This window comes from Leopardus geoffroyi, chromosome E1 (assembly GCF_018350155.1).
Source record: "Leopardus geoffroyi isolate Oge1 chromosome E1, O.geoffroyi_Oge1_pat1.0, whole genome shotgun sequence".
Taxonomy (NCBI): Eukaryota; Metazoa; Chordata; class Mammalia; order Carnivora; family Felidae; genus Leopardus; species Leopardus geoffroyi.
This window is the reverse complement of record NC_059330.1, coordinates 46,906,711-46,930,155: the sequence shown is the minus strand read 5'-3', so window position 1 is coordinate 46,930,155 and position 23,445 is coordinate 46,906,711. Positions and strand designations below refer to the sequence as shown.

At 39.6% G+C, this 23,445-nt stretch overlaps 1 protein-coding gene across 3 annotated transcripts in view; it reads left to right on the top strand.

The window, feature by feature from the left end:
• Positions 1-23,445, top strand: part of SMURF2 (SMAD specific E3 ubiquitin protein ligase 2) — a 120,781-nt gene that overhangs the window by 93,071 nt on the left and 4,265 nt on the right. The window contains exons 10-17 of one of the 3 annotated variants that reach the window (XM_045490673.1): positions 3,041-3,199; positions 7,901-8,096; positions 10,471-10,574; positions 13,058-13,172; positions 14,823-15,001; positions 16,295-16,432; positions 20,100-20,220; positions 22,514-22,715. In XM_045490673.1, the coding sequence (XP_045346629.1) occupies positions 3,041-3,199; positions 7,901-8,096; positions 10,471-10,574; positions 13,058-13,172; positions 14,823-15,001; positions 16,295-16,432; positions 20,100-20,220; positions 22,514-22,715 (1,214 nt within the window). The remainder of the gene's footprint in view (positions 1-3,040; positions 3,200-7,900; positions 8,097-10,470; positions 10,575-13,057; positions 13,173-14,822; positions 15,002-16,294; positions 16,433-20,099; positions 20,221-22,513; positions 22,716-23,445) is intronic. The other 2 variants (XM_045490674.1, XM_045490677.1) reach the window with 2 other exon arrangements.

The window sequence follows — 23,445 nt, the reverse complement described above, 5'->3', positions numbered from 1 at the left end:
TTGCTAATAGCCCACTGTTGACTATAAGCCTTAACGATAGATTAACACATATTTTGTGTGCTATTTAAAGTAAGCTACAGAAAAAATGTTAAGGAAATCATAGGGAAGGGAAAACACTTTATAGTAAGTACTGTACTGTAAAAAATCTGCATATGAGTGGAGCTGCACACTGTAAACCTGTATTATTCAACGGTTAACTGGTATTTATAAATGAAGCCATTCTAATGTAAATGTTTTACTTTGTGATACAGCTTAATTAGAATCTTTCAAGGTGGCAACCAAGGAATGTGTTTTATCATTAATTATTCTATCAAGGTTGTCATTTCTGTGTCTTGATGATAAAAACTGTTTAAAAAAATAGTGGGGAAGAAATTTTTGTTTTGTTAATAAGCTCACTGAAAAGAAATCCAAGGGCCTAACTTTGAGAAACAAGAGTTTTGTTATGTAACTTATGAAAAGAAGTGTTTTGGAGTGTGTGTATACAATTGTAGGTCAATAATGAGCTTTTCTATAAAATTATTTAAAATCATTGGCAGGCAATGTATAGAAGAAAAATGATTGTGTTTTTTTTTTTTAACTAAATTATTTATAGTGAGAAAGTTGATCTTTTGAGTTATCTGTTGAAAGAAAAGTGTGGAAGCTGGCATCAGAAGTTGAGAGAGATTTTGTTACCAGTGTTGGTAATGTTTCTTATTCCTAAGGAAACGTCAGTTTTTCATTAACGAGTAAAGGGTTTCTATAAAGGTTTGAGAATATTTTGAGTATTGGATAATGACTTTATAAAATAGTGCTCTGGGTTATTTTTCTTCAGTTTCTGTGTTCTAAATTGTTAACCCTAAAAATGTGTATCATGTCTTTTGGAGGATCCTTTAAATATGCCTTTTGTGTGGAGAATCTTGTATCAAAGCAGATTATTATTATTTAGGTCGATTATTTAGGTTATATTAAAAAACCTGTTCAAAGACATTTATAAAGTAGTATAACTCAGACACTTTTATTTAAAGGTACCCAGTAAACTTAGATTTATCTGAGAAGTCCCATTTCATCATCTTTGGCGTTTCCCTTTAACACAGTGATGAGTGCCTTGTTGTTCATTACTCTGCACACAATGTAGTCTTGCAGTCCAGATCGGTATTTTTATGGCTGCATAACATTCCAGTTTTCTTTAATCATCTCCCGATTGGACATAAAGATTGCTTCCAGTTAGCCTCCTTCTCTTTTAATCCATTCTTTAGAGCTCTTCCACGTATGACTATGAATTTATAAAATTCTGAATAAAATGATTATATAATTTTCACTTTATGTCATTTGGTTTTATAAACCAAATTCTGCATTATATCAAAAGAATTATTCATTCTTTGATTTTAGTAATCACTTTTCATTTCTAAAAATTCTGTTAAAAAAATCCATGTGTTTAATTGTTCCTTTTTTAAGTTGTTTTTTTTTTTTGAGAGAGAGAGAGAGAGAGAGAGAGAGTGTGGGAGAGGGGCAGAGAGAGAGAGAGAGAGAGAGAGAGAAAATCCTAAGCAGGCCCTGTGCTGTTAGCATGGAGCCCGACACGGGGCTCAATCTCACGAATGTGAGATTATGACCTGAGTGGGAATCTAGTCGGATGCTTAACTGACATCCGCCCAGTCGCCCCACCCAATTTTATGAAATTATTACTAAACGTTGCATAGCCTAGCCATTCTGTTTGATGTAATTTTGTGGTTTATTGTTCCCACTCACTCTTAATCATCATGTCTTCTTTCAGGAGTATGTGGTGCTCTTGGTGAGTTTGTTTGGTCTTAAGTGGTTGGAGGTCTATGGACCTAAAGTGGGAAATGAGGAAGTTTTCCTGGACTCATTTCATCTTCCTTTTGAGTTCTCAGTGTAGTAGGGAAGTTCCAGATTTCCTTTTCCAAACTTGCTGCTGGCCTGGGGCTGAATTTCCCAGTTAACTACTCTCTGACAGCCCCGCCCCCAGCTGATGGCCCCAGCTCCAGCTCGTCACTTTTTTTTTTTTTTTTTTTTTTTGAGGAGGAGGATCCTTGAAACTTTTCCTCCTCTTTGGAGACTGGCGTTGTTTTTTTCTAAGCTTCAGTTTGTAGCAGAAGAGTCTCTTGGAGCACCTGTAAGCACAAGTCAGATCACTGTTGCAACAAATCTATGGGTGCTTATGTGTGTCTGCCATTATGTTTCACCATGACCAAGAAGAGGTTATTTCAGGAAAAATCTTTTTCTAGTTTAACTTTTAAAACACGATTTTGATGAGATTTATCAGTATGATTATCTGTTACAGTTTAAGTTTACATTAGACACGTTTTTATCTTATTCTTTAAGGTCCTGTGAATCTTTGTTTACATACAGTAGTATTTTAAGAATGTGCGGTACAGTAACAATGGTCTTTGATTCATTAAAAGCCTTTCTGCTTTTTCTTACTGTATCAGTAAGCATTAGAGCATTCTTCCCTGGGTGTCTTAAACAGGTTCTTCATTCACTAGCTTTATAGCTTTCAAAATTCCCAGTGGAGCAGTTTTCCCTTAAAATATACACTGTGATTATTTTCAGGATCTGTAAATTAAATAACATTTCCAGTTTTGCTTTGTTAGAAATTAATATGGAATAAACATTTATTTATACAAATTTGATGGTGCAATAAAGAAAAATAATTGAAGGGAGAGTTTAGAGAACATTTCATTCCTTATGTCACTGACATTTGTAAAACAATATTTTGTCAGACAAGTATTGAAGTACAGTTTATGTTGGCAAATGTTGTGATTGCTTTTATATTAATTTGAAATCTGTATTACATTAAGGCCCAGGAATGAACTTACTAAAAATGGAGGCTATGTGATAAGTTCCTGAGCCATTTATGAATTGGGTTTTGAATATGCAAGTTTGTTAAACCATTGGGAATTAAAGATTCTAGCTGGACATCTCAGGTTTCTGGAACAATACGTTTTCTCAGAGTTCATGGAATTGTTCTGTGTCATTTACACTTGCTTGGCTCAGTAGGCCCAGCAATGAGGTATTTTTTATTTTATATTTGTTTTTGCAGGGATCTTAGCAACATCAATTGTGAAGAGCTTGGTCCATTGCCTCCTGGATGGGAGATCCGTAATACTGCAACAGGCAGAGTTTATTTCGTTGACCATAACAACAGAACAACACAATTTACAGATCCTCGGCTCTCTGCTAACTTGCATTTAGTTTTAAAGTAAGTTTTTGAAACAATATATGTTAAAATGCAAGCCTGAACAAGAGAAGACTGAAAATGCTTTTTGTAATGTGATAGAATATTGCTCTCTCCAGTTGTAAGTTACTTTTGTTGGACAAAATTTTGAGACTATGACAAGTTCTACTCTGATACAGAAACATTTTAAGCCCACTGTACCTAAGTAGCCCAACTGCACTTAAGTAGGAACCTGTTCTGAAGCATTAAGGAAAGGGTGTGTATCAAAGGTGCTTATAGCACACTTGAAGAGACAGGATGCTTTCTAGGGGTGATGTTTTTTATCTTTCCCCTGAGTACATCAGACGTAGCTCCAGGATAGCTGGATCCATCCCAGGGGTTTTTTATGGTTTTTTTGTTAAAAAAATTTTTAAAGCTTATTTATTTATTTTAAGAGAAAGAGAGCATGCCACGAGCAGGGAAGGTGTAGAGAGAGGGAGAGAGAGAGAATCCCAAGCAGGCTCTGCACTGTCAGTATGGAGCCTGACATGGGGCTTGAACCCACAAACCCTCAGATCACGACCTGAACTGAAGTCAAGAGTCAGCTGCTTAACCTGCTGAGCCACCCAGGCGCCCCTATCCCAGGTATTTTTTTTAATCACCCTTATTGAAATGTAATCGACATACAATAAACTGCGTATTTAAAGTGTTCCATTTAAGTTTTGACATATTATACGCCTACGAAACCATCACCACAATGTAGATTGTGAACATATCTATCACCCCCCAAAATTCCCTCATGCTTCTTAAGTCCTCCTCCTGTACGGCTGCCATAACAAAATATTGCACACTGGGTGGTTTAAAACAACAGAAATGGGTTCTCCCACAGTCTGGAGGCCAGAAGTGTAGGATCAAGTTGTCCTCAGGGCTGGTCCCCTGTGGAGGCTCTGAAGAAGAATCTGTTCAGTGACTCTCTCCTAGCTTCTGGTGGTTGCTGGAAAAACTTGCTGTTCCTCGGCTTGTAGACACATCATCTCCATCTTTGTCTTCGTCTTCACGTGGCCTCTTGTGATCTGTTTCCACACACAAAACCTCTGACTCCAAACGGGTTTTTCCCTCAAACCTATCAGTTCTCCAGATCTCTGGACACCAGCTGGGTATACGATGAGTGAATTCAGTTCTGACACTACCTGTGGTTGGCGCCAGACCCTACAGGTTAAGGGCTCAGTCTCACAAGACCGTTACCGCTTCAGACGCCAATCCCAAGTCCAAGGACTTCTCTGGTTCTTATTGACCCGCTGTAAATCGGGGAGTTCTCATGACTTCGTTCTGGGGTTCAGTAATTTGCTAGAATGGTTGGCAGAACTCCTGGAGATACTTTATGTACCATTACCAGTTTATTATAAAGGATACAACTCAGAACCACCGAATGGAAGGGGTGCATAGGGCAAGGTGTGGTGCTGGGGGAGCCAAGAGCTTCCAGGCCTTCTCTGGGTGCTTCGTCCTCCCAGTGCCTCAGTGCATTCACCAACCTGGGAGCTCTCTGCACACTGTCATTTAGGGGGTTTTATGGACATGTCATCACCTATGTGTGATCAGTTACTAACTCAGTCTCCAGCTCTCTCCTCTCAGAGGTTGGGAGGATGACGCTGAAAATTCCAGGCTTCTAATCAAGCTTTGATTTTTCTAGTGACCAGCACCCATTCTGAAGATATCTAGGGCCCCACTATAAAAGTCACCTCATTAAAACAAAAAATGCCCTTGGGGCGCCTGGGTGGCTCAGTTAAGCATCCAACTTCAGCTCAGGTCATGATCTCGCAGTTTGTGGGTTCGAGCCTGGAGCCTGCTTCAGATTCTGTGTCTCTCTCTCTTTCTCTCTGCCCCTCCCCTGCTTGTGCTCGCTCGCTCTCTCAAAAATGAATAAACATTAAAAACAAAACAAAACAACAAACCAAAATTACCCAGGAAATTGTAAAGGATTTAGGAGCTGTGTGTCAAACTGGAGGCAAAGACCAAATATTAGAACAAAGGACACTCCTGTCATCTCTGCCACACCGGAAACTGAAAGGATTTTAGGAGTTGCATGTCAGGAACCAGGAATGCCAAAGTACATTTCTTATTCCACACCTTTTTGTGTGTCTGGATCCAAATTTCCCTCTTTTTATAAGGATACCACTTGATTGCATATAGGGCCACCCTGATGCAGTATGACCTCCTCTTAGTACATCTGCCGAAACTCTATATCTAGATAAGGTCACATTCACAGGCATCAAGGGTTGGACTTCAACACATCTTTTTGGACACAGTTCAGTCCACAACACACCCCATCATCACCTAATCTCTGGTCTACTTTCTGTCACTATATATTAGTATGCATTTTCTAGAGTGTTAGATAAATGGATTCCTGCAGTATGTAGTCTGTTTTGTTTCTTTTACCCAGCATAATTATTTGAGATTCATCTCTGATGTGCGTATAATTTATTTTCATTGCTAGATGGTATTCCATTGTATGGATATACCACAATTTATTTACCTCTTTCCTATTGATATTTGGATTATTCCCTCTTTTTGGTTATGGCAAAACTATTATGGACATTTATGTGTAAGTCTTTGTATGGACATATGCTCTTCTCTAAGATAAATGAGCGACTAGGAGTAGAACGGCTACATCATACGGTTTACGTTTAACTTAAAAGAAATGGCAGGTTGTTTTTCAGAGCTATTGTACCATTTGCCATTCCCTCCTGCAGCGGGTGAGGCTTGTAGTTGCTCTGTGTCCTTGCTAACATTTGGTGTGGTTCACCTTACCACTTGTAGATGTGTGGTGGCGCCCCCTCGTGGTTGTAATTTGCATTTCTCTAGTAACTAATGTGCATCTTCTCGTGCTTATTTGCCGTCTTTGTATCTTATTTGGTGAAATAGTTTGCCTCCTCTTTAAAAAAATTGAGTAGTTCATTAATTTTTTCAGTGTTTTGTGTTCTTTAGATATTTTAGAGTGCCAAAATACCAGATAAGTGCTTTGGAAAGATTTTCTTCTAGTCCATGACTTGTCTTTTCATTATCTGAACAGTATCTTTTGAAATTAAAAAAAAAATTTTTTTAATAGTTATTTTTGAGAGAGGGAGAGCAAGAATGTGATTTGGGGAGGGGCAGAGAGAGGGGATAGAGGATCCGAAGCGGTCTCTGTGCTGACAGCAGAGAGCCCATTGCGGGGCTCGAACCCATGAGGTCATGACCTGAGCCAAAGTCATCCGACTTAACTGAGTTGGCACCCTTCTTTTGAAATTTTGATGAAGTTCAGTTTATCCATTTGTTCTTTTATGGATTGTACTTCTGTTGTCATATCTAAGAAATCTTAGCCTAACATAGGTCATGAAAATTTTCTTCTGTGTTTCAAAAGTTTTATGGATTTCAGTTTTACATGGAGGTCTGATTGATTTTGAATTTAATTTTTGTATGTGGTATGAGGTATACCCAAGTTTGTGGGTTTTTTTGTTTTGTTTTGTTTTGTTTTGTTTTTGGCATAGGATTAATACAGTTATTTAGGGAGCATCTTTAATACTCTGTTTTGCTTTTGTTTGTGTGTGTAAAAAACACCTTTCATGTTTATGAGAGTAGTAAATAGTGATTTGTGATTTTCATCAAAGCTGCATTTTCTTTGGGTAGATACATGTTTTAGGAATACAATTTGGCCTGGTACATAAGAACCACTGTTTGTAAAAAAAAAAAAAAAACAAAAACAAAAACCGTTTCGGGTGATTTATTAGAAACCTTAAAGTTAATTTTGTTTGTTTTATTATGACTACCATTGCCCTTTACCTTTAAGTTAGGAGATGATGCTCCTATCTGTTGTGTGTAAAGTTAAACTCCAAGATGATTCAGTGCCTGCATGGATATCCATAGTGAATTATCAGACTTTTTATTTCCTGACAGCTTATTGGAATTAAGTAGTTCATTATATCATAAGGTTCTTTAAAAAAAAGTTCTTAGGTGTAACTTAGAATACTTTTGCCGGGAGAATAAAAATATCTCTAGGTAATGTGTGCCGTTTTTGAAAGTATTCTATTTCTGCTGTACTTGGGAGATTATTTTCTTGTATTTGTAGTAAACCATGTATGTGCACACTTAGAAGTCACTTTAGTACAACAGTGTGAATGTACTTAATGCCACTGACTATATTAAAAAGAGGTTAATACAGTAAATTTTATGTGTTGTATATTTTACCACAATAAAAAGAAAGAGTAGTCACTTTGTAAAGCGTTTAGACTTGCTTGTAATGTGCTCATTTCTCTGTGCCAGTAACTTACACGTGACTTTCCACATTCTTGTGGTCTAGACTTAGCACGTATAGGAAAGGGGACTCCTGCCAAACTGCCAGCTCCAACTGTTTGTCTCTCTCAGAGAGACAGACTCGAGATAACAGGCACAGCGTTTGGCATACGCCTGAATTTTAAAATGGCTGATGGTAAAGTATGCAGAAAAAAATGGAGATGGCATTTGAGAAATTTGTTCTTAGCAGCTGTACAAAGCTGGATGGGTAAAACTCCATTATCCAATGCCATAAGTGTGTGTGGATTCTGAGACATAAACTTCGGAGCTCGTGTATTGTCCTCACAAATGTCAAGCAAAGAATAGCGTGAGGACTGAAAATCGTACAGGCAGACTTGCTTTATAGGATGATGTTCTTTTAAATGTATAACCGCAATCTCTTTCATTTCAAATAGTCACATTTCTGTTTCCTTTTAGTCGGCAGAACCAGTTGAAAGACCAACAGCAACAGCAGGTGGTATCGTTATGTCCCGATGATGCAGAGTGTCTGACAGTCCCACGGTACAAGCGAGACCTGGTTCAGAAGTTAAAAATTTTGCGGCAAGAACTTTCCCAACAACAGCCTCAGGCTGGTCATTGCCGCATTGAGGTTTCCAGGGAAGAGATTTTTGAGGTAAATGGACAAGTCTTATTGTAAAACAGAGAAAAATTACAGTGTTTCACTCTGTTTTCTAAGAATGCTTTCTGGAACTCCTATCTCTCAAGAATGGGAGAGTTTTTACTAATTTCTGTTTTCATTGTAGGGAATAAAGACAATAATATCAGAGATTTAGTATATAAGATAAACATTTAAATGGGATGAAGAGGGTGAAATATTCCAGTTGGTTCAGCTTAGTCTCTGCGTTGCAAATACTTGTTAATAAATTTTAGTATATGTATTTTTAAAGTAAGCTCTACACCCAGTATGGGGCAAACTCACAACCCCGAGATCAAGAGTCGCATGCTCATACCAACTGAGCCAGCCAGGTGCCCTTGCCCTGTTGATGGACTTTAAAAGACCGCAAATGGTATCCATCCCTTACCTTCTAATTCTTCCAAAAGATGAGGGACTCTTAAGTCAAAAAAATCATTTTAATTGGTTTTGGACTACTTCCTTAATTTATTGAAAATCTTTCTTTCTAGTATATTCTTTTATCTTTGGACTTGATAGCCCTAGAGGTCCAAGGCAGGGGTTTCCCACTCAGGATTTGGGAGCAAAAGATGTTTGGGGATTTGATAACCCTCTTCCTAAAGGATGAACTTTTTTCTTTTTCCTTTTTTTTTTTTTAATTTTTCTTTTTGACATTTTTATTTTATTTGAGAGAGACTGAGCATGTGTGGGGGAGGGGCAGAGAGAGAAGGAGACACAGAATCTGAAGCAGGTTCCAGGCTCTGAGCTGTTAGCACAGAGCCCGACGATGTTTGAACTCACAAACAGTGAGGTCAGTGACCTGAGCTGAAGTTGGACACTTAACTGACTGAGCCACCCAGGTGCCCCTGAACTTTTTTCTGTTGGAACAGTTCTGACCTTATTTGCAAGTCAGTCATTTGTATTTTAAAATAATATGAAGATGCTGGCTTAATGAAGGTCACATTAATGACTCGTCTTGTTCTTTTGAGCTTTCTTTTTCTCATCTTTACTTTCTGTTGGTACCTATGACCTAAAATTAGGTCAACCAATTTTTAAAAATTTGGTACTTTTATGAAAAATTTTTTTTAATGTTTATTTTTGAGAGAGAGAGAGAGAGAGAGAGAGAGACAGCATGAGTGGGGGAGGGACAGAGAGAGGGAGACACAGAATCCGAAGCAGGCTCCAGGTTGTCAGCACAGAGCCTGATGTGGGGCTCAGATTGACGAGACATGAGATCATGATCTGAGCTGAAGTTGGACACGCAACCAACTGAGCCACCCAGGCGCCCCAATCAAATTCTGTTTTTAATGTGAGTGTAGTAAACCACACTCAGATATCACCTCATGCCAGTCAGAGTGGCAAAAATGAACAAATCAGGAGACTATAGATGCTGGCGAGGATGTGGAGAAACGGGAACCCTCTTGCACTGTTGGTGGGAATGCAAATTGGTGCAGCCGCTCTGGAAAACAGTGTGGAGGTTCCTCAAAAAATTAAAAATAGACCTGCCCTGTGACCCAGCAGTAGCATTGCTAGGAATTTACCCAAGGGATACAGGAGTACTGATGCCTAGGGGCACTTGTACCCCAATGTTAATAGCAGCATTCTCAACAATAGCCAAATTATGGAAAGAGCCTAAATGTCCATCAACTGATGAATGGATAAAGAAATTGTGGTTTATATACACAATGGAATACTACGTGGCAATGAGAAAGAATGAAATATGGCCTTTTGTAGCAAGGTGGATGGAACTGGAGAGTGTTATGCTAAGTGAAATAAGTCATACAGAGAAAGACAGATACCATATGTTTTCACTCTTATGTGGATCCTGAGAAACTTAACAGAAACCCATGGGGGAGGGGAAGGAAGAAAAAAAAGAGATTAGATTGGGAGAGAGCCAAAGCATAAGAGACTCTTAAAAACTGAGAACAAACTGAGGGTTGATGGGGGGTGGGAGGGAGGAGAGGGTGGGTGATGGCTATTGAAGAGGGCATCTTTTGGGATGAGCTCTGGGTGTTGTATGGAAACCAATTTGACAATAAATTTCATATATTGAAAAAAAAAAAATAAACTGTCAGAATGAAACGCAAAAAAAAATAATGTAAGTGTAGTGATTGCTGTGGTTCATAGAACTTAAGTATGGAGTTTTGCCCTTAGGCTTTTAATATATTTGTCAAATGAATTAATTTCAGTAGTATTAAGCTATATCCATCTTGTTTTTGGGAGTTCCATGAGATTTCAAACACTTAGAGCTTATCTATTGGATTATTGAACACATTTCATCTTATTTTAATAAATGTACATTTTGTAGGTAGAATGCGAGGGAGAGTTTAACAAGTTGAAAGCACCTAGTAACAATAGTTTATTAACATTTTTTCAGGAATCATATCGGCAGGTCATGAAAATGAGACCAAAAGATCTGTGGAAGCGATTAATGATAAAATTTCGTGGAGAAGAAGGCCTTGACTATGGAGGGGTTGCCAGGTAAAGACTTGCTCCTGAGCAAATGACATATAGTTACATTTATAAGTTTAAGATACTTCCTCTGGTGAACCTTCTCACTGATAATTTATTTTCTGGTGTAACATTCCCAAATGTTTGCAATACAGACGATATCCTAATAGATGTATTCATGCTGAGGTTGGAATAGTAGAGCCGCCACAAGGGTAATTGAGAACTCCCTAATGGCTCGTATAGCCCAGTGAGACTTTCTCTGAAAACTGGCTGCAACCGTACATGGGCCATGTTAGGACCTGCGGGCTCTGTATTTTCTCTCTCTCCTTCAGTACATGTTATTCCCTCTGCTTTCCATTGTTAGGAGCCGTGTTGAGATTTTAATGACATATATTCTGAACTGAATGCTGTTTTCCTTGGCTTCCATTGCCATGCTTTTTGACCTTGTTAAAGTAATGTTTGCGTGTGCATGTAAGTTCATGTAAAAATGTGTGAACATACGTGTATATCATAAGTGGTCTTTAAAATGTTTCCATACAGGGGTGCCTGGGTGACTCAATCAGTTGAGCATCTGACTTCGGCTCAGGTCACAATCTCACGGTTCATGGCTTTGAGCCCCCGTCAGGCTCTGTGCTGACAGCTCTGAGCCTGGAGCCTGCTTCAGATTCTGTGTCTCTCTCTCTCTCTGTCCCTCCACTGCTCGCACTCTTGTCTCTCTCTCTCTCAAAAATAAATAAACATTAAAAAAATTTTTTTTAATGTTTCCATATAGAAGCTAATATTTATGATATATTCATACATATATTTTTTTTACAGGTGTGAAAATTCACTTTATGTAAATGTGGCAGAAACATCATAACTTCTGTACTGAAACATCCCAGGGACCATCATGATAATTTGCTTCCCCCAATCTAAATGTAGCCTAAATTAAATTTGCGTTTCCACCAAGTCCCATAATTGTTACTTAGCATTACTTGTTTTTACCTGTATTTTTGTTCTGTGGCCTTTTTACCTATAAATGGGATAGTTTGTTTAGTTTAGATTTGTAGAGTTGATCATGTGTACATCATACTTAGGACTTGCTAGTTTCTGTGGAATTCTTAGGAGTTACTCATCACTAGATTTGAATGCTTGTCGAGACAGCTTGTTAATTATCTGTTGATAGACTCTAAATGCTGTAATTCTGTGTAAAGTCAAATAAATAGTTGGTTTTTTGTTGTTCATTTCTTAACCTCACTACTGTCAGGGTTTGGGCAGACTGCATGGGATGTGACAGTGAACTGCTTCATTCTGATCTTTATTGCATAGTAGAACCCCAGAGTAGCTGGAATCTGCTTATATGTGTGTTCTAAATACTTGGTAAAACAAAAATTTGGGTTAATCCATAAAAAAACATAGAAGACATTTCAGGTAAGTGTTAGGTGTGGGGGTAAGCTTGCTTATATGGAGACCGCTTTTTTTTTTTTTTATCTTTAGAATTTTTTGAGTATGACATAAATGGTGGTGATTTGATTTAGACTCCATCACTTACAGAACTTTGAGACATTTTTCTTTACTTGCAAATCGTGTTTCACTACATTTCCTAAAAACATATTACTCAGTCTGTTTAATCCATGATATCGGAACATATTTAAATACCTTTCCTAGTGGAAGAATGACAGGAATTGAGACTAGAACTACATCTTTTCAAGTCCTAGACTAGTGATTTTGTTTCTCCAAGATGAATAACAAGTTATCTTTCATACTTTGAAAAAATAAAGAATTTAATAAGTTTAAGGTGATAGTGTTTGTCTATTACATGCCTTTTAAAACACCAGTGTACACTTGAAACAAATGAGTAGTGTGGAGCCCACCCCCCTCCACCCTCCCCAGCCCCCCAGATGCAGGCTTGCCTTGTGTTCCTACCTGTACCAAATGCCTTCCAGTCTCTGACCACTTATACTTTTATTGTGGTATATTTTAAAGTTCACACAAAAAAGATGAAATGGGATCATTTCCTTACTAAACAATACCAACAACAAAACACACCCTTGTCCAAAAGAGAGTAAATTAATGCTTTGTTATATATCAGTATAAACCAGTATAAATCTGCCATAATAGGAATGGACCAGGATAGTATAGATCACATGGATGTTTTGAAACAAAACCATATTCTTCTCTTCGTTTTGTATTTATCCTGGATTAGAAATGTATTTAGTAATTAAAAGTTAACAGACCACTAGGCTGCAGCGTCTAATGAGTAATTGGCACTTCTGAATAATACTTGCCCTCTCTGATACTGAAATGTCATAAAATTGCCCAAAATTGAGTGAGAAGTGATTTCAGTTTAACAAAACAAGAGTCTTCATGCTTTTTGGGGCATGATAGATTTTTCCAGTGTCATTTTATATAACTAGTTAGTGTTTTATGTGCTTTTATTTAAAAATTTCCTTGCTAAAATGATGAATTAATAGCATATCTTAATAAAAACATTCATTAACAAAAAGTTTCCTGTGTTCCATCTTGCTTTCTAGGGAGTGGTTATATCTGTTGTCACATGAAATGTTGAATCCTTACTATGGCCTCTTCCAGTATTCAAGAGATGATATCTATACATTGCAGATCAATCCTGATTCTGCAGTCAATCCGGTAAGATTGGTGGTTATGACGATGTGAATTAACCTGTGACCTGCAGTGCTTTTGATGTTGAAATGTCAGTGTGGTTTATGATGAAGGGTCACTGTCCTTGTCCTAGTCGCAAGCTTGGACTTAGCAAGTTCTGTTGTAGAAGATTTTCTCAAGTAAATGATCACGGGTGTGTGCAGTAATTTGTGCTTTGGGATGTTTGCTGCATCGTTGTTTATAGTAGTGCTAACTGGAAGCAGCGTCATTGTCCATAAGAGAGGGGTTGGGTAGATGATCACATGATGCAGAATTATGGTAATGGTTTAAGAGGAACGGTTCTGGAATTAGAAAGATGTGAGATCGTATCCTGGTCCTATACTAGCTTTGTGATTAAGGCTCCATTTTATCATTGCTAATAATAATAATCTTAGCTTGAAGTTCAGAGAAGGGTTGTGACAATTAAACGGGACCGTGCACATTAGGTATTGAGCATAGCGCTGTACGTTGTTAACCCTGTTACATACTGTTGAGCACTCAACAATAGTTCGTAGCTCTTACTAATTTGTTATCGTTCCATAGAATGGCATATTGTATAGCCACTAAAATGACACTATGGGACAATAGTTAATGACCTATAAAGATGGTATTCATGATATACTAAGTGAAAAGAAGGTTACAGAACAGTATGATACAATTTTGGTAGATATGTGGGTGTATGAACGTTGAAAAGCTCTGTAGTATCATACTGATGGAAGTTATTTCTGGGTATGAGATTATGGGTGATTTTTTGTTTTTGCTTGTCAGTATTTTCTAAATGTTTTCTTTTAAAGAGAAACAAAAGCTATTTTTAAGCTAAAAGGGAGGTTTAAAGAGGAGCTTAAGGGGCACCTGGGTGACTCCTGATTTCAGCTCAGGTCATGATCTCACAGTCGTGAGATTGAGCCCCGTGTCAGGCTCCATGGTGGGCGTGGAGGCTGCTTAAGATTCTCTACCTTCCTCTCCCTCTGCCCCTCTCCTGCTTGCGCTCACTTGCTCACTTGCTCTCAAAAAAAAATTTTTTTTAAAGAGCTTAAAGATTACTTACTAGCTGGAGAAGTAAAAAGAGTTGAAAATGCAAATATCCAACTAACAGTTTATCATGATAGACAAATACATCCAAACATGCTAGATTCATTGCAGGGAACCCCTTATAAAGTTGGGAAGATTTTAGGTGAAGGTTGTGCCTGGGGAGCCCATTACGCCAGTGTAATTAGAGCTTGTATTTGTGAGGTGTTTACCATGTGTTAGGACAGAGCCAGGATTGTAAAGGGCTCAGCAGGTAAGATAGGAGAGGAAGACGATGCATCTGTTGAGTGGTTTCATGAAGCGACAGTGGGAGTGTAGTTTGGACTTCATTTCTAAAGATAATTTTTACAAAGTGACTGTACTCTCTGGGAGAAGCATCGTCCCTGGTGTAATATTTTAGCAATGGAGAGGATCTTGAACGTGTGCTATAGAAACTCTCCCTGATGATTATTAACCTTTGATATGATAGCCTACTCCATATAAATAAGTTGTAGAATGTATAAACTGTTACTTATAAAAAAGATGAATGCTGTGTATATAATTTTTATTAAAAATTCCCTGTGTAGTGTCTAACTTGAATATTTATATGTAAACTTCTCTCAATTTCAGGAACATTTATCCTATTTCCACTTTGTTGGACGAATAATGGGAATGGCCGTGTTTCATGGACATTACATTGATGGTGGCTTCACATTGCCTTTTTATAAACAGTTGCTCGGGAAGTCCATTACTTTGGATGACATGGAGTTAGTTGATCCAGATCTTCACAACAGTTTGGTGTGGATTCTGTATGTATTGAGTCTTGTGTCTGCTCCTTATAGATAGAATGTGAGCCTTACAGATAACTGTTTCAAAATGGATGTACTGTTTTTTTGTTTTTTTTTTTTTTCAACGTTTATTTATTTTTGGGACAGAGAGAGACAGAGCATGAACGGGGGAGGGGCAGAGAGAGAGGGAGACACAGAATCGGAAACAGGCTCCAGGCTCTGAGCCATCCGCCCAGAGCCTGACGCGGGGCTCGAACTCACGGACCGCGAGATCGTGACCTGGCTGAAGTCGGACGCTTAACCGACTGCGCCACCCAGGCGCCCCATGGATGTACTGTTTTTTAAAAAAATTTTTAACGTTTATTTTTGAGAGAGATCGAGTGCAAGTGGGGGAGGGGCAGAGAGCGAGGGAGATACAGAATCCGAAACAGGCTCCAGCCTCTGAGCTGTCAGCACAGAGCCAGACGTGGGGCTCGAACCCACAAGCTGTGAGATCATGACCTGAGCCGAAGTCAGGCGCTTAACCGACTGAGCCACCCAGGCGCCCCATCAAAATGGATGTACTTAAAAAAAATTTTTTTTTAAATGATGCACAGAAAATATTGAGAGAGATTATCTGAGTCTTAGGACCACGTAAGACTTTCCCTCTTTCTGTTGCTTTCCTGTGTGTTTCAAATCCCTAAAAGTTAATGTTACTACTTTAAAAAGGAAAAAAAAAAAAAAAAAGGTAGTATATTCTGTTTTAAAAATTACCACATGTAATGATTTTCTTGACATGATACAAGTTCTGTTCCAGTCCCGCACGTGTGAGAAGAGTAAATTCCTGCTGAAGTAGTGATTGTTGAAGCCATACTTTAAAAAAGGGATCTGTAAGAATGAGTTCTGTTTTGTCAGAATATTTATTTATGAATATACATGGGCCATACTTACTTTTACCAAATACATGAATAGCTTTCTCTTGGGATACTCAGGCATTTGGTTGCTCGGGAATACCCGGATTCAAATAAGGCTTCTTACCTAAAAGCTAAACATAACCTAAGTTTTCCCTGTTTGTAAAGTCCAGCTTTGGGCAGGGCTCTTTGTCCTTACTCAGGAAGTAAAACATTTCCTGTGTTGATGAAGGTTAAAGCTCTTTGACTTCTGTGCGCAAGAACTGGGAGGTATGGTAGCATAAGTACTAGCAAAAGGAATCTGATCTTGTACTTGTTATGTTCTAAAACAGTCTCATTTTATCTGTCTCCCCAATTAAGAGATTGGAAGGATCTGTATTTTAGATTTTCCAGTTAAATATCTTCTTCTCTTTTTCCTTTCTAGTGAGAATGATATTACAGGTGTTTTGGACCATACCTTCTGTGTCGAACATAATGCATATGGTGAAATTATTCAGCATGAACTTAAACCAAATGGCAAGAGTATCCCTGTTACTGAAGAAAATAAAAAAGAATATGTCAGGTAAACACTTTTATATTTTCAAGCCTAAGAATTGTTTTAATGCTCTTGAACGGCTGTACGGAGAAACACTGAAGTATTTAGGTAGCGTTACTTACTGCTACAAAATAGGCCTCTGCAGAATTTAGTATCTTCAAAACAACCACCATTTATTTTTTCTCACAATTCAGTGGGTCAGTAATAAGGATAGAGAACAACAGCGACAGCATTTTGCTCCTCCCTGTGGTGTCAGCTGGGGCTCACATCAAGATGGCCTCTTTTTTCACATATCTGATGCCTCAGCTAGGATGGCTCAAATGGCTGGGGACTGGCTGGAATGGCCACTGGGTCACCCTCTGGGGTCTACTTCTCACTGTAGGCTGGGCCTCCCTGGTTATCTCCAAGTGGTGCCTGAGAACCACCCCCCCCCCATCTTTTTAAAAAAATGTTTATTTTTTTAACAGCGAGAGCGTGAGCAGGGGTGGGGCAAAGAGAGAGAGTGCCAGGCAGGCTCCATGCTCGGTGTGGCGCTCTATGCAAGGCCCGATCACATGACCTGAGTCGAAATCAAGAGTCAGGTGCTCAACCAACTCAGCCACCCAGGTGGCTTCTTTTTTTTTTTTTTTTTTTTTTTTAAAGTTTATTTATCTTTGGGACAGAGAGAGACAGAGCATGAACGGGAGAGGGGCAGAGAGAGAGGGAGACACAGAATCGGAAACAGGCTCCAGGCTCTGAGCCATCAGCCCAGAGCCCGACGCGGGGCTCGAACTCACGGACCGCGAGATCGTGACCTGGCTGAAGTCGGACGCTTAACCGACTGCGCCACCCAGGCGCCCCACCCAGGTGGCTTCTTAATGCTCCCCATGGCTTGTCTCTTCCCAGCGAGATAACCAGACTTCTTACGGGGTGGCTGGTTTCCCAGAGCACAAGAGCAGAAGTTGTCAGATCTCTTTAAGGCCTAAGCCTGGAACTGGCCAGATCACCTCTGCTGTGTTCTTTCTGTTAAAGCAAGTCACAGGCCAGTGCAGGCTCACGTGGAAGAGGGGCGGTGTAGAGGCAGGAACACCAAGAGAGATGGTGCATGCAGCTAGTTGTCACGTAGCTGCCGCAGCCGGCTGACAATACTTCTGGGCTGTGACACCAGCCCTTGTCCTGTTTAGAAGTAAGCACATTGTGAGTTTAAGGGATAAGTATGAGAAAATACTCTTCAAATTTTACATAATCACCAGATGATTTAGGAATTTAGAAGTTGCGTTAGATCATTTGGCCTGTGGTAACTAAAGTTCTTCTAAACATAAAACCGTGGTAATCAAATATGGGAGTTTGAACTCTGTTTTACCACATGTACACAAGAAATGTCTCTAAGTCTCATTGGCTTAAATTTTCCTGGTTGACATATGAGGCCCAACAGTCTGTTGGAATAGCTTTTTTTTGGAAAGCAATTTGATAACAGCTACCAAAGTGAAAATGCATCCTCGTTAGTATGGTGGTGAATAACCTTGCTTGTCAAAATGAAAATGCATCCGCCTTTCAACCAGCAGCCCTGTTTTTAGGAATCTAGTCTATGGAAACACGTTAAAGAAATAAATTTAAGGATGTTCAATTAAATATTACTTGTGAAAACAACTGAAAACTGGTGGAATGTTTTTAGGTGAGAATGATTAAATACATACATTCAACGGAATACTATATGGATATGTAGAAGAAAGAGACTGATATTTAGAAGGAGACTTAACTGACTGGCGTCCAGCTCTTGATTTCGGCTCAGGTCATGGTCTCATGGTTCAGGAGTTCAGGCAGGGCATCGGGCTCTACGCTGACAGCGCGGAGCCTGCTTGGGTTTCTGTCTCCCTTGCTCTTTGCCCCTCCCCCTCTTGCTCTCTAATCTTTCTCTCAAAATAAATACAAATAAATAGACTGTAGAAGATGTCAGATTTAAAAAGCAAGTTTTAGGGGCGCCTGGCTGGCTCATTGGGAAGAGAATGTGATTCTTGATCTTGGGGTCATGAATTCAAGCCCCACAATGGGTATAGAGATTACTGAAACAACAACAACAGAACACTTTTTTTTTTTTTTTTAAGCAAGTTTTATAAGAATTCTATGGGGGGAGGATGTGAGGGCGATCTGGCTGCGACATCTGTCACCCCATTGATCGCCAGGGTTGATTCGGCTGATCTGGCTGGCTAGGCGGGTGTCCCCTTCCTCCCTCACCGCTCCATGTGCGTCCCTCCCGAAGCTGCGCGCTCGGTCGAAGAGGACGACCTTCCCCGATAGAGGAGGACCGTTCTTCGGTCAAGGGTATACGAGTAGCTGTGCTCCCCTGCTAGAACCTCCAAACAAGCTCTCAAGGTCCATTTGTAGGAGAACGTAGGGTAGTCAAGCTTCCAAGACTCCAGGGAAAAAAAAAAAAAAAAAGCTGTGGGGGGAAAAACTCTGTGTTGTTGTTTTATAATTATTCGGAAGATGTCCAGGAAGACTGCATACCAGGTCAAATGTTTGCCTGGGGCAAGGGGGTGCAGGTGCCAGGCCTGGAAGTAGGGGGGAGAGGGTAATAGAACGGGCTTTCAGTGTTGACTCTTTGTTCACATTTAATGTTTGATTTTTTCCTTACATAGAAAATAAGCATGTATTACGTTTCTAAATTGGAAAAGAAAAGAATGGATGGGAATTTCCTGAATTTCAGTAATGTGTCACTTTAGGGTCCTAGACCCCATTTGCCAAGACTCTGTCATGTTTTCAGCACGCTGTCCTCTCTCTTACCAGATACAGTTTTGGGAGAAAAAAAAAGTTACAGAGAAAGACTTTTTATGGAGGTGTCATTTTGCCGTCCTCTTAAACAGACAAAAAGGAGATCCGCCAAAGGGTCTCATGTGAAGTAACTTATTACTGAAAGTAGAGAATCATTTCTCCAAGCCAGGAGGAAATGTTGACATATTTGGCAGGGGAATAGTTCTGAGATTTTTGAGATGGAGAAGTTTTCCTGGGTAGACAGATTTTTTTTTAAAAAGGCAATTCAGTTATAAGTCCAAGGAAAAAATATAAGTGAAGCTATACATTAGGTATAGTTTGGTGTACTTTTAAAATTTTATTTATTGTACTTTTTATTTTATTTATGTACTTATTTAATTTAGTTACATCTTCCAGTTTTTATAAAGCCTCCAGGGAACAAGGAGTGTGTAATCAGAAAGTGCACACTGTTGGCTTTTACTGTTGTCATTTTGTATTGATAGGAGGAGTCTCTTTACCTCCTGTCCCCGAGCCAACACCCCCAAAATAGAAGCAAAACACCCAGCACACGCAGATGACATTTTCAAGTGAAACTAGAAAAATAATCAGTTTTGGTTGCACGGGCTGTTTTTTTTTTTTCTGGTTGGTGGCAGAATTCAGAGAGAAGTTTTGTCAAGATTTTAACTCCAGACCCATCGAATCTCCAGCCGCCTTGCCATTGACCTGCCCTCTCTGTGATCTGCAGAGTTGCTTTGTTAGCAGAAGGTTTCCAACTTTTAACTTACAGTGAACTGCCTCACAGCGCGGCCTCCAGCACGCTTGGGAATCTGAAATTCCTTTAGACTCTGGACTAAATTCTTAATGCCAGGTGCTTGTGATGTGCAAGATTGCTGAAGTAGAGATTCGTAATAGTTACTCAATCTGAATATATGGATCATGTGAAACCCCCGCCCAATGTTTACAGGCTCTACGTGAACTGGAGATTTTTACGAGGCATTGAGGCACAGTTCCTGGCTCTGCAGAAAGGATTTAATGAAGTAATTCCACAGCATCTGCTGAAGACATTCGATGAGAAGGAGTTAGAGGTCAGTGTATTAATGTCATGACATCATTTAGTGTAACAAGGAAAGGTTGGGGATTTTCTGTTAACTTAGTTTTAGAGGAAAGTCGTATTGCTGGTGCTTTTGAAGCTTCACGGTGCGCTGCTATGAGAATTGGTATTCACGGGAAAAGTCTTTCCTGCTTTGGAATTGCTACAAATAAGCCATCTCTCTTACACTGTGAACATTCTTAACTTATTTGGCCATATTATCCTTTCTCATTTTCAACCGATTTCATGTCTTAGGTGTACGTTCTTCTAATGTTGTTTTCTCTTCCCTAATTAAGTGGCTGTTGATTTAATTAAATAAAACTTCATTACTTCGTCTCTACCATATTGCAGTTTATTTGAATTAGAAGCCAAGTCTCAATTGGTTTACACTAACTTTTGCAAGAAAGCATTTGATAATCGAGACCATAGAGGCAGTAGTTAAAACACTGAGGATAAACTGCGTCTAAACATCTTTCCTCTCTTTGGAAATATGCATTACTAACAATAGCAGTAATAAACAGTTAACTGATTTGTTTTTGTTTTTGTTTTCTTTAAAGCTGGCCCTTAAAGCACCTGTAGTCTGGTTTTATAATTAAGACCTTTAACCAAATACATCTGAATTTCCACTGAACTACTTTGAGAAAACAATGAGGTTTTATTCTTCCAGGGGCATATTTTAATTAGTGGCTAGGGATAGCATAAATATTTGAAATCTACAAATAAATGTAAAACCTGATTTTACTCATTAACTTCAGTGTGCTTTCTAAACTATAAATCTTTTCAACGTTTATTTATTTTTGGGACAGAGAGAGACAGAGCATGAACGGGGGAGGGGCAGAGAGAGAGGGAGACACAGAATCGGAAACAGGCTCCAGGCTCTGAGCCATCAGCCCAGAGCCTGACGCGGGGCTCAAACTCACGGACCGCGAGATCGTGACCTGGCTGAAGTCGGACGCTTAACCGACTGCGCCACCCAGGCGCCCCTAAACTATAAATCTTTTAACAGACCTGTTAGCAAATCTCAAAAGATTGGCTTGATTCAGTATCATCCCCATTCCTTTCATGATTGAGCTATTCCTTAGGGAAATGGCCAGTAGGAAGTGGTCAGGAAGAGGAAGAAAACATAGCAGGAATGGCAGCAAAGTTGAAATACAGTCCATTTTTATCTGTTCATACAACAGATGAGGAGTTTGGCCTTATAATTACCATTCCTCTGAAGAAAAGAATTTAGGAAATATTTTTTGTGATATAAATAACTTCTGTAATCCTATTTGGATCACCACCTCCCTGTTAAGTGTGGCTATGATTCAGTAATCTTTCTAGAACCCTATGAAAGCTTTGGTGGACGTTTTATTCAGTAGGCCTAAGGTTTATTACATACTTTCTACTGCTAATGAAATTAAAAATTTTTTATTAAAGTGTGTGTATGTATGTGTATATATATGTATATATGCATGTATGTGATATGGGATTAGAACTAATTATAAAATATAGGATGTGCAGCTTACATTATGCTTTACATTGTACCCTATCATCTTTCACTTTTCTAAACACATTATTGAGGTGAGTTAGTCTTGGGTTCTAAGGATATGTGAGTATTGATAGTATCAGAGCGATTTTGATACGGCTCATCTGTGCTGACCCTACATCAGGATGTCAGGCAGAGCTCTCTGTCAGTGCAGTCATGTATTTCGTACTTTGATACAACTTGAAGATGATCAGGACTGCTTATTCAACACCCATTTCTTGAGTTCCTGAGCGAGCAGTACGGTTCTTTCACAGGATGTAGCGGAGCAGAGGAAACCGCTGGCCGAGGGAGGTGAACCGAATTGTCCAAATCCCCAAGCGAATAAGTGTTAAAACCCATAGTAGTATGATGCAGGTATTAAGGAAGGCACAGGCAGACCGTATTTACTCTTTGAGTCTGGTTTCTGTCCATTAAACAGAATTTAGAGTTCTGTGGAAATTCGGAACTTTGATCTTGTCATGTTTGTGAGCGTGGTTGGTTCTCAGACCCTGGGGACGGACCTGCAGTATGTAGGGACCCAGGGAGCTTTTTAAGTCCAGATCCCTCCTGTCGCCCCAGGCTCCCAGAATCTGAACCTCTGAACGTAGGACCTGATGGTGTGTGTATGTTGAAAAGCTTTCCAGACGATTATGATGTGTACCCTTGATGATAAAGAACCGCCATATGGGAGCCAGCACTACAGATCGAAAGTTCTGTTTTGAGGAATTTTTGGCTTGACTTGGATTTCCTTTGGCTCATTATTTGTGCAATATTTTAACAGCTCATTATTTGTGGACTTGGAAAGATAGATGTTAATGACTGGAAGGTAAACACCCGGTTAAAACACTGCACGCCAGACAGCAATGTCGTCAAGTGGTTCTGGAAAGCTGTGGAGTTCTTTGATGAAGAGCGAAGAGCACGGTTACTTCAGTTTGTGACAGGATCATCTAGAGTGCCTCTGCAGGGCTTCAAGGCTTTACAAGGTAGAAAAGCCAGAAGAAACACGCGATATGGTGTCCGAGGATTGGGGGAGGGCGTCGATATTTGGGTCCCATAGTTTACAAGCCATGGGCTTATAAACAGATCTCTTCATTCTGCCTTGTAGCTGTAGCTCTCGTATCTTGATACCTTCTCCTTCCTTTCCTTTGTTCCCTCCCAAGAGGCTCTGCTGCCGGGGTTCTCTGTGGTTGTAGTGAGTGCCGCACGCTAGAGACCATATGTGACGATGCTTGCCTTTTCTTTTCGGGTGGTCACCCTGCCCTTAACTCATATCGCACATTCCTGTAGGGAAAGCCCGTCCCCTTCCACCTTCACACCTCAACCCTGCAAAACCTACACCCACTTGGGATGCCTCTTCCCTCTACTTTTTTCTTCTTTTAATAGAAAGAGGCAGCATGAGTTGTGGAAGCTGTTTGGCCAGAGCACTTCCATTATTGCATGGCATCAGACCATTCATTTACAAACCTATTCCACCTGTAAGAATTGTTTTCCATGGAATAGCGGTTTCGTTTGGGGGAGAGTTGGTAATGTTGCTAATGACAGTGGAGCTTCACGCAGGGGCGGCTGCTTCCTTTACCTCCGAAGCTGCTGGCGGTGACTGAGGACGCACACAGCAAGACTGATGCATAATTCAGCAGTGTTGGCCTCAGTACACCTGTCAGAAGTCCATGGGGAAAGCGCACTTGGAGTTGTGCTCACATTCCCCATTTGGAG